At 37.1% G+C, this 12,023-nt stretch overlaps 1 protein-coding gene across 3 annotated transcripts in view; it reads left to right on the top strand.

The window, feature by feature from the left end:
• The window catches only part of nup50 (nucleoporin 50), a 61,427-nt gene extending 56,981 nt beyond the window's left edge, over positions 1-4,446 (top strand). For all 3 annotated transcript variants that reach the window (XM_060839456.1, XM_060839454.1, XM_060839455.1), the window contains one exon: positions 3,385-4,446. In XM_060839456.1, the coding sequence (XP_060695439.1) occupies positions 3,385-3,596 (212 nt within the window). In that variant the 3' untranslated portion in view covers positions 3,597-4,446. The remainder of the gene's footprint in view (positions 1-3,384) is intronic.
• The last annotated feature ends 7,577 nt before the right edge of the window (positions 4,447-12,023 follow it).

The following is a 12,023-nucleotide window of genomic DNA, read 5'->3' as shown; positions in this document are numbered from 1 at the left end:
AATTGAATGCCAGGCCTATAGGAATTCCCATGCATGTCACTATTTGGCCAGTCCTAGGATGGATTTATTGGTCCAGTCGGACTGGTGTAATTCTTCATCTGTATGTAGGGATGCTAGTGATAGTGGTTCATGTCTATTGGTGGCGAGTTGGTGCTCGTGTATTCTGGTGGCTAGTTTTCTGCCTGTCTGTCCAACGTAGTGTTTGTTACAGTCCTTGCATGGTATTTCATAAATGACATTTGTTTTGCTGGTTATTAATACAGGATACTTTTAGGTTCAACAGTAGCTTTTTCAGTCTGTTGGTAGGTTTGGGCACTAACATGATGCCAAGGGATCGAAGTAGCCTGGTTGTCATTTCCAAAATGTCCCTGTATGGTAGTGTGGCTACAGTTTCTGGGCATGTTGTCTCTACTTGTTTGGGTTTGTTGCTTAAACAGAGGACTGTGTTTATCAGGTACCCATTGTTCTTGAATACACTGCATAGTTATTTTTCTTCTGCCGCTCGTAATTTCTTGGTGCTGCAGTGTGTTGTGGCCCATTTTAAATAATGTCCTGATGCAGCTCCGTTTGTGGGTGTTGGGATGATTGCTTCTGTAGTTAAGTATCTGGTTTGTATATGTTGCCATCCTGTAGACGCTGGTCTGTACTTCCCCATTTAACTGTTTGTTCCACTGTGACATCTAGGAAGAGGAGTCTGTTGTTCTCTTTTGTGAAATTTTATGCCAGTAAGGAGGAGGATGATGTAGGTGGCATCCACATAGTGGACCCAAAGTTTGGGTTGGATCATGGAAAGGGCAGTTTGTTCAAGTCTCTGCATTACTGCTTTTGCTAAGAACCTGATATTGGTGATCCTATGGCTGCTGCATTGATTTGTTTGTAGGTGTTGTCATCGAAGATGAATTGGGTAGCAAGGCACAAGTCTACTAGCTTGAGCATATCGGATCCAACACACCCGACTTCTATGGATTACCTAAGGTACACAAACTGGGAGTCTCACTCCTTGTCACACCGACATACAGACTAGCAAAGGAACTCCACTGAAGTACCTAGTAGAAGACTCATGCCACTCTGTCCACTCCACCCAAGAATCCCTGACCATCTTCAAAGACACCAAGATAGAAGAGGAAGAAATAATGGTCTCTTCTGATGTAATAGCCGTATTTACATCAATTAACATCAGTCTGGCCAAAGAAACACTGAATGTACTACTATACAAACCAAGGACACCAACACCAGACAGCATCAACTTCATCAGCAGGGACAACATGCTCAATCTAGTAGACTTGTGCCTCACTACCCACTTCACATTCAATGACGAGAACTACAAAGAAATCAACGGAACGTTTTATAGGATCACCAGTATCTGGTTTCCTAGCAGAAGCAGTAATGTAGAGACTTGAACGAACTGCCCTCCCCATGATCCAACACAAACTTTGGGTCCACTTCATGGCTGACATGTTTTGTCATCACAAAAATAGAACAAATTAGAGGAAACCTACAACATCAACATCCTTACTGGAATAACTTTCTCAAGAGGAGAACAACAGCAGACTCCCCTTCCTAGGTGTCACAGTGGAATAAACAGTTAATGGAGAACTACAGACCAGTGCCTACAAGAAATCAACACGTACAGACCATACTTAACTACAGAAACAATCATGCCAATACCCACAAACTGAGCTGCATTAGGACATTATTTAAATAGGCCCCAACACACTGCAGCACCCAGGAACTAAGAGCAGCTGAAGAAAAATACTTACACAATGTATTCAAGAACAGCTGGTACCCAATAAACACACAAATCCAAACATGTAGACACAACATGCTCAGAAACTGTAGCCACACTACCACACGTCAAAGTCATCTCTGAGATGAGTACCAGACTACTCCGACCCCTTGGCATCATGGTAGCGCACAAACCTACCAACACACTGAAACAGGTACTGATGAACCTAAAGGACCCTGTACCAACAACCAGCAAAACAAATGTCATTTACAAAATACCCTGCAAGGACTGCAACAAACACTGCATCGGACTGATGGGCAGAAAACTAGCCACCAGAATACACAAGCACCAACTAGCCATCAAAAGACAGTCATAGAGATGTACAGCACGGAAACAGAACCTTCCGTCTAACACATCCATGGCGACCAGATATCTAAATCTAATCCCACCTGCCAGCACCCGGCCCATATCCCTCCCAGTCCTTCCTATTCATACACCCATCCAGATGCCTTTTAAATGTTGCAATTGTATTCTCTTCCAACACTTCCTCTGGCAGCTCATTCATGCAGAGGGTGGTACATGTATGGAAAAAGTTGACCCACAATCAGTAGTATCCTTATACACAAATGAAGAAGGATGCCACTCCAACTCGGACAACCGATCCACCCAGCACAGGCTATACAGAGATGCACAGGGGAGTTCCTAGAGGCCTGGAATTCAAACCGGAATTCCATCCATAAACACACCAATTTGGACCCCACTTACCAACCTCTGACAAAAAGAACCAAAAATGATATCACCCACCTTAACAGACCAAGACACGCAAATAGAAAGTCGGATAGAACACTAGCGCTTCACTGGAGGCTCACTGATGATGTTACCTAGCGTGGTGAATGAAACTTCTGAGAACAAACCTCAACCTAAGCTACAAATCTTCTCAAAAATCACACAATCGTAGATATTCAACCAATAGTACATGTACAAATCTGATGACCTGTGGTTGTTTTGGGCTGGGATACAATTTGACTTCAGTCTTGCTGAGTGAGGGAAATTTTTAAACCGTTTCTTTATAAACTCTGAAAGATTACAGATTATAAAGGGAAGGGAGATAAATGGAGGTTAGCAATCCCCATTAATCAATAGGTCATAATCAGAGAACTTACCATTTCAGAGGCTATTTGAATTTATCAAGCAGTAATGGTAGAATCTGTAACTACTTTTTAAAAGGGAAGTAGGTACACATTTTTAAAAAGAGAAACACTGTTTTGCAGGAGTGGTTCAGCAGCATGGTGGCTCAGTACTTAGCACTGCTGCCTCAGCGCCAGAGACCCAGGTTTGATTCCAGCCTCAGGCGACTGCGCAAACTCTACACAGACATTCTCCCAGTCTCTGCGTGGATTTCCTCCAAGTGCTTTGGTTTCCTCCCACAGTCCAAAGATGTGCAGGTTAGGTGAATTGGCCATGCTAAATTGCCCATAGTATTAGGTGCATTAGTCAGAGGGAAATGGGTCTGGGTGGGTTGCTCTTGGGTGGGTCGGTGTGGACTTGTTGGGCCGATGGGCCTGTTTCCACACTGTAGGGAATAATTCTTTTTTTAAATGGGAAAGGAGTAGTAAAGTTCTATAATTTAATACCTTGACATTTTTTCTGTTGATCAGGAAATATTTTACTGAACATTATGCTTCATCCGTCACTGCCTTGTTCAAGGACAGGAAAGAACAATATCCTTATTGTTTGCATTCCCAACCCTCCCATTGATGAGAAGAATCCTGACACTGCTGTTCCCATTTTGATCCGTGTGAAAACCACTGAAGATGCAGATGAGCTCCACAAAATTATAACTGAGAAAAAACTTGCACATCAAGTGTAATTCTGGCTTAATTTAGTGTTTATAAAGAGTTTTTGCCAAGTTGCTGCTAGGGTGGTTTTCTTTTCTTTTAATAAAATTAGTGATTGGGTGAAAGTGTTGGTTAGGCAGATTGCACTTCATTACATTCATCCTAATTTGGATATGGTTAGACATGGTCCTTTTTTTGTATATGTACTGAAGTTGCTTTCTGCATATGGTTGTCACCTAATTTGATATTCTTAACAACATTGTTAACTCTATTTTATACCTAAAATTTGATTAAATGGGGCCAGCATATTCTTTCACCTTTTCAATCCTGGACATGAAAGAATTTACATGTGAACATGGAGATCAGAAATTTTACGACTTACGTCTAACATTCAGTCTTGTTAAACAGTTTTCCAGATTCCTGTGTGGGGCTACATGCAGCAGCAATGTTTGAGGCTGTTCCAATGATTGTAGTATAATAGAAATTCTCTTTTTTTTAAAATTCCTACCTCACTTAACCCCTCAAAAGCCAATTGAGAGTATTTTTCACAAAGTGAGAAAATGAGACTTGTACCAGATGTGATAGAATACATAGAACTCGGGAGAACTTGGAAACTAAAATGAGCAATAAAGGGTGGAAATCAAGCAAAACAAATCAGCCAAAAAAAATTGATCTGGATTAAAAACGCTCCTCAAGGGAGGAAAAAAGGGAATGACCAGTGCACAGAATAAAACATAACCAGATTGTGTTTTTTAAAAAACCACAAAGTTGGATCTTTTGTCATTTTTTCCAAGGTCTCTTGTGCTGTCCATTTTAGCTACGTGTAAACCACATATTCATTTCATGTCATTAAAATTGTAATAAAAAATTACATTGAATCTACTGATTTGTTGAGCTTTTTTCTGTACTTAGCATCTTCTATATAGTTTCACTTCAAAAAATGTTTCCACATAATTGCAAATCTACGTCATAACTTGAATTTGGTTTCTGCTAATGCACTGGTAATGTTATGCAATGTAATCTCCCTCAAACAATGGCATTACTTAATTTGCTCTGCTCAGCTTTGCTTATTTTATGCATGTATACTGTATTTCATTAAGTAAAATCACGTTTTCTCAAATTCCTCTTGTCATTAGATGTATCTATTTTAATGGAACTTACAATGTAATTTTATTTTTACATGTCTTCATTTACATGTGTCTTTCAATGTGGTTCTGAAGGTTATTTAAAATTGCTGGATCTTTTGAGTTACATGTTTCAGATTTGAATTTTAAAACATGAACATGGTCTGTATTTGTCTTAATTGGTGTTAACTTGAAAGCCAATAACAAGCAAATATTAATCTAATCTAATAATTGAACTTGGAGTAATTTGAGGTTTTGGCTTTACCTTGAGTAGTATTTGACTGTGAATACACCGTGTATAAGTTAGTTACTGAGCTATTTATCTTAAATCCTAAATGTCAAAGTTTAGAGCTGGATATGGAGCCGCAGTACTGATCATAGAGCTGTTTGGTTCATGTTAATTGTGGTAACCCTTTCCTCAGCAATGTGGATTTAAGCAGTTGCCTTTGATTTAAGTAATTCTTGAATTATGTACTCTCGTCAGTTTTAGCTTTTTAAAAATATGATCATTAGAATGGTTAAAGCACGGGATAGATCATTCAGTTTGTTACCTCTGTCATTTCTGGTTCTCTTTCAATTTGCACTTCTGACCTCTGGTGCTTAACAGTTCCACTATAGAGTCCTAGAGATGTACAGCATGGAAACAGACCTTTCTTATGCCCTCTAGATCTGGACACCCCCAACCCCAGAAAAAGACTTTGTCTATTTTTCCTGTCCATGCCCTTCATGATTTTATAAATCTCGTTAAGGTCACCCCTCCGCCTCCGACGCTTCAGGGCCAACAGACCCAGCCTATTTAACCTCTTCCTATAGTGCAAATCCTCCAACCATGGCAATATCCTTCTAAGTCTTTTCTGAACCCTTTTCAAGTTTCCTGACCTCCTTCCAATAGGAGGGAGACCAGAATTACATGCAATATTCCAAAAGTTGCCTAACCAATGTCCTGTACAACCGCAACATAACCTTGCAATTTCTATACTCTATACTCGGCCAGTGGGAACAGTTTCTTTCTTACTACTCTATCCAGATCCTTCACAACATTGAACACCTTATATTAAAGTCTCCGTTCAATTTTGCCTTCTCTAAGGAGAGCAATCACTTTATTTCCAAAATATTCTTGTAACTGAAGTGCCTCATCCCTGGATCCAATCTTGTAATCATTTTCTCCACTTCTCTGAATATCTGAAACGCCCTTCCTAAAGTATGGTGTCCAAGATTGGACACTATGCTTTGATTTGAAGCTGAGCCAGTGTTTTGTATAGTTTGTTGATTAATCATGAACAATTTACAATTTTGTTTTCTGTGAAAGCACTAGACCATCCTGTGATGTGTACCTCATCAAATGGTCATGAAATGGGTCACAAATATGTTTAAATAGGAGTCTAGAAAATAACTTCATTTTAATCAGTTTTTAAAAACCCACACCCTATCACTGATTATTGACCAGAAGACATCGGACGAGTAGGCTAATCATCCATTTTGCATCTGCTCTATTATTCAGTGAGAACATGACTGATTGATTTGATTGATAATCCTGAATTTTACAGTCTTGTCTTTTCCCCCCACCCACCTACCCTTATTCCCTTGATGCTTAAGAATCTTCCAACTTTGAATACACTTAATGACCTAGCCTCAAAGGAATTTGTCATCTTCTTTAAATGTACATTCCCTTATTGAGGTTAAGCTGTCTGGTTCTGGACTTCCCCACAAGGAGAAACATATTTTTCCCCATCTACCCTGTCAGGTTCCCTAAGACTCTTACATGTTTCTGTAAGGTTGTCTCTTTGTAAATTCCAAAGAGTGCATGCTCAACTGATCCTCCTAAGGCTGCCTCTCCACACTTGAAATCCATCCAGTAAACATTTTCTGGACTGCATCCTATGCCATCATATCTTAGATAAGAAGTCGAAAATGGTTCGCAGTATTCTAGCAGTGGTCTGACCAGCATTTCAACAAAAGGTTTTAGTTTTAGCAAAACCTGCCTACTTTTATTCCATTCCTTTTTGAAATAAAGACCAATATTCCAATTACCATCCCTTTTATCCATTGAACTTCGAGCTAGCTTTCTGTGACTCGTGGCAATGGACTTCCAAATCCCTCTATCCAAGCTTTCTGCAGTTTTTCTCCATTTAAATAATCGCTCCTTTATTCTTCCTGATAAAATACTTTACTTTTCTTCCCCACATTTATATTCTATCTGCCAAGTTTTTACCCAGTTGCTTAACCTGTGTTTCTCTGTAGACACTGTCATCCTTGCTGCTTGCCTTTCTACCTATTTTGTGTCCTCTGCAAATTTGGTCATTCAAGTAATTAGTTGTCACATTATAAATAATTGTGGCTCCTGCACTGTTTCCTGTGGCACTACTAATTACAGGTTGCTATCCTGAAAATGCTTGGTTTTTCCCAACTCTGTCATCTATTCATTAGCTAACCCACTATTCGTGGGAATATGCCACCTTCAAGAATATTGATTCTTGTTAAGTAGCCCAATGTATGGTAGTAAGTGCCTTCTGAAAATCCAAATCTCTTACATCCACTGCTTTTTATATAGCCTGCTTGTTACATCCTCAAAGCTCACTCTAATAAATCTGTCAGATGTGAATTATCCTTCAAGCAGAGTCAGCATGGCTTCATGACTATATGTATTTCTGAATGCTCTGTTATGACATCCTTCATATCAGAACCTTACCTACTTTCAATGATCGGCATTAAGCTCACTGGCCTACAGTTATCTTTTTGTCTCTTTCCCTTTTTTAAAAAGGGGTTACATTGACATTTTTCCAATTCTCATGGTACTTTTTCAGATTCCAAGGATTGCTGATACCAATACAACCACTGTCCTCTGTAGCTACATCTTTTAATATCCCTTCAACTCGCAGGGTCTTATTGGTCTTTAGCCCCAATAGTTTCCCTTGTACTTTTTCTCAAGTGGAGCTTATTGTACTTATTTGTTCTCTTTTTGCCCTTGGCTTATTTAGTATATTTGGAATGTTTTTAATATCTTCTAATGTGAAAACTGACACAAAGCATTTACTGAACCTCTCTCTCATTTCCTGGTTTGCCCATTTATTAGTTCCCCAGTCTCATTCTCTCAGGGGCCTATGTCCAGTTCACTGTCCAATTTTATTTTCTCCCTCTTTTTAAAACCTTCCTATTTGTCTGGCTCACAACTAATCTTTACCATATTTTTGTTTTCCAATTTGATGCTATCCTTAACTTCCCTAGTGAATCACGCTGAGCTATATTAAAAATTGCACATGTGAATCTCATTTGTTCTCCACATCACATTTTTATTTTGTATAGCTTTTATACTCCAAACCTAGGAGAAAGTGAGGACTGTTGATGCTGGAGATGAGAGCTTAAAAATGTATTGCTGGAAAAGCGCAGCAGAACTCCAAACCTAATTAACAGTTAAGTAACAAAGAGGCTTAACATTAAAGTTATGCATCAAAATGATTAAATTGTGCTTTAAAAGCACTCTTTTTTTTTATTTCTCAAAGTTGTAATTGTTGCCAAAAATAAGTTTGATTTGACAAGTGCCGCATGGAACATTGGTAAGAACAATAAAGATAATGTTTTAATAGTGAATTTAAAATTTTCTAAAGGATCAAAGTGGTATATCAGTACTGATACTTCCTAAAGGAAGCAATGGTAGTTAATTAAACACTTTTGGCACTGGGGTTCATTTCTAGAGTGATGGATTTGAAAAGCAGAGATGTGTTGAACTTGTATAGAATGAGTAAACTAATTTGAGTATGGTGCACCATTATGGCCTTTTATAAAGGGATTTAGAAATACTGGAGACTGTGTGCAAAAGAAACTTCATGGAGAGTGTACTTTTGTTAGATTGTGCTGTTTCCCTAGATAAGTGAAGGCTAATGTTGGTCTAAGGTGCCTCTTTGTGGAAGTTTTTAATGGGGTAAATGTGGGAAGTTGATTTGCATTTGAGGGAACCCAAATCTAATTGCCATAAGTATAAGACAGTCACCAATCAATAAGCAATGTAGGGAAAAGTTTGTCCAGAGTGGTAAGACAGTAAGTTGTAGTGTGGATGAATATTGAAAGTAAGCATCCGGATGGTTGGAGGCCTTTTTGTGTTGGAATCTTTATGTACTGTAATTCATTGTAACCCAATTGATTGGCATGATTAAAATAGGTCTGAAATATGGTTATTGTTGGAACTGTTTTGCTTATTGTGCTTCATGGAAACAAATGACGCCAGATCATTTTTACTTTTTTAAGAGTTCCCTAGAGAGTAATTAATCAACTTCATCGTCTTGTATGGCTTTGAAAAATACTAGGAGATAGCGAGGACTGCAAATGCTGGGAGCCAGAGTTGACAAAGTATGGTGCTGGAAAAGGCACAGCAGGTCAGGTGACATCTGAAGAGCCTGATGACTGTTTATGCCTGAAGCATTGACTCTCTTGCTCCTCAGATGCTGCTTGACCTGCTGTGCTTTTGCCAGTGCCACACTTTATCGACTTTGAAAAATACTATTTTTTTTAAACTATTGGCTCCACCTATTACCAGAATCCTACCCAATTTTCAGTTTAAAAATAATCCTTGTTTTGTAAATGTGCAATAGTTTTTGCAGTTTTACTTGGTGACTGATAATTCAATGCATCAGTCAGTGCCTCAGGAATTCCAAAACTAATATCTAAGCCAATTTTCTCCAAGTTGATTTGGTTTCCTTTGATTCATTGATAAAGTATGACTCCTAGAATATAGGAAAAATGCATAACCTTCGGACTTTGCACATGAACCTTGTCATATTTAATATTGTCTTCTGAAATCTTCATTTATATACATGAAATAAAACTGGTTCCAACCTGTAATGTAACTTCTAAAATTCATTTCCGGCTACAAGACTACTTTGTGGCTGATTATGTTTGAAACAGTGCAGGTTGTAATTTGTTAACTAATCAGCCATTTTGAAGTTTAATCTGTTGAGTTTGTTTTTAGAATTTGTGATTGGTTTTAACTTTAGATTTTTTCAGAAATGTACTGTTCATATTCATGTGTGCAACAATCAAGCTGATCAGTTCTGAATGCAGTTAGGTTGATTGTCGGCATTGTCGTTTTTACAGATGTTTGCACCTTAATGCATTGAAAGCCAAGAATCTGATTAAAATACTCCAATAAGAGTTTATTTAGAAAGTATTTGATATGCAGTGATCCTGTTAAGAGGCAATGATCCTCTATATTGATATTTAATAAGCTTATTTCAAATTAAACATGAAGATGTTTGATTGTACAAGTCAAAAGCTTCTGTGTTACCATGTCTGGAGGAACGCCATAAGCTAAATTGAAAGCGCGCACATTTTACCAGCATGTAGGAAAATGGGCAAATTATTGGAAGAAACCTCTTTAATCACAATGCCTTGTTGAGTCTGGGGATGTCACTGATTTTTATTTTTAAATGTGAAGAAGTTCTAAAACCTGCTATTCCACTGGACAAATCAAAAATATCTTTGCTATTAGCTGTATTTCCCTTTATTGATTTCACACATCCCTCTAAATATACTAAAGCAGCTACAAATAATGCATTTTGGTTTACATTTTTGACATGGGTGCTTTCAGATTAGGGTAATAAGCTTTTAATTTATTGTAGTGAGCATTAGAGGGTTTTTTTACATATTCATTAAAATCCATAATGTGTGGAAATGGATCATTCTATTTTTTTTCTTGCACCCTTTTTAAATGGACCTAAATTGGCTTAATCCCTTTGACCTTGTCGTGCCCAGTGTGCATGAGGATAACTCAGTCATTGATTAGGAAAGCATCAAAAATAACCATGATTCAAAATGAGTGCAAAACAAAATAATAAAGAAATTTTTATTTAGTATTATACAGCAACACCCAGATACATATTCCTCTTGATTAGAATTTGCTTTTCTGTAAAATATAGATCATACTTAGGATTTTTGCTTTAAGTAAACATTCCACTTTAAATGGCAGATTTTGTTTTGCTGAGAAACTTAGATGTTTTAGTGATTGGAATGGTGGCAGTTTTAAAAATATTTTATTTAATGTTGGGAAAATGTTATTAACAACATATTTTGAGTGAGGTTTTTATGGCTGGAATGTTATGAAAAATGGTTTATACAATTCAAAATTCTAAATATTGTTTACTTGAATGTGTCCTTTGTGTGAAGTACCAAAATGCAATACTTCTGGTAATAGTGTGCAATACCATATTCACAAGATGTTTCTTAAAAAATATTTTAAAACATGAAAATCTTTTAATTTTTCAGTAAATGTCCAATTATTTCAAAAGATACCAATCTTGTTTAATTTCTGGCACAAATCTTTACATCTGTCTAAGCCAATTCACTGATTTTGTTTTGTTTTTGTTGCATTTCTGGACAAAATACATAACTAGCTGATACAGAATGGACTCTGTTGTATTGTTATGCAATTGCACTCTGCCTTTTAAAGATTGTGGAATTAATATTTCTGTTCTGTATTGTCTAATAAAACGATTCTGTTGTCTTAAGTTTTGAAAAACAGTGTTGTGATATTCTAGCTGTCTTGCTTTTTTTAAATGAAATTCTATGTCCTTTATTTTCTTAAAGCATTTGGCTTTTTAATTTTTAATCTACGTATCAGCTTTATTTGATACGTGGAAATGCACATTTTGGTGTGGGTCAGTTTAATATCATTTAGAATTAATTTGACAACTTAAGTGCTTATGTTAACCTAATTCTATTGACAATCTGGTCATTTTATCTAAAAATATTATCCTTTTCGTTAATGTAATGTGATCTTTTTCTATTAAAACATCCCACCCCTTTCCAGATTATTTGGGAAAAATAGGCTTGACTAGAAAGAAAACATCATTATTTAAGTCATTTGAATGAACTTTTTCAATTTGTCTGAAAATGTGGGTCTTCCCATCTGAGCATGTAGCATATTAATATCACAACCACCACTGTGAGATTTGTTGGCTTTGTGCTTCCCACTAACATAATCTATAATTTCCAGCGTGTTGTTCAATTTCGGAATATCAAATAAAATCTGGCTAAAGATTTGAAAAAATGTACATCATTAGGCATTTGCATGAATAAAATGTTTTTTTCTGTGATATTACTCTTTCAAGAGTGGGTTGTTTTATTGTAATTTTTGAATAAAACTGTAATGACATGTAGCACTGACATCCCAAGATGCTTCCTAGGAACATTAAACAACAAAGTATAACACTAAGCACATTGGTTAGGCCACTTGTGGAATATTGGGTGCATTTCTGGTCTCCCTTCTATTGGAAGGATGTTGTGAAATGTGAAAGGGTTCAGAAAAGATTTACGAGAATGTTGCCAAGGTTGGAGGATTTGAGC

This window comes from Hemiscyllium ocellatum, chromosome 19, assembly GCF_020745735.1.
Source record: "Hemiscyllium ocellatum isolate sHemOce1 chromosome 19, sHemOce1.pat.X.cur, whole genome shotgun sequence".
Taxonomy (NCBI): domain Eukaryota; kingdom Metazoa; phylum Chordata; class Chondrichthyes; order Orectolobiformes; family Hemiscylliidae; genus Hemiscyllium; species Hemiscyllium ocellatum.
The sequence above is the reverse complement of the archived record's forward strand: the minus strand, read 5'-3'. Positions and strand labels throughout refer to the sequence as shown.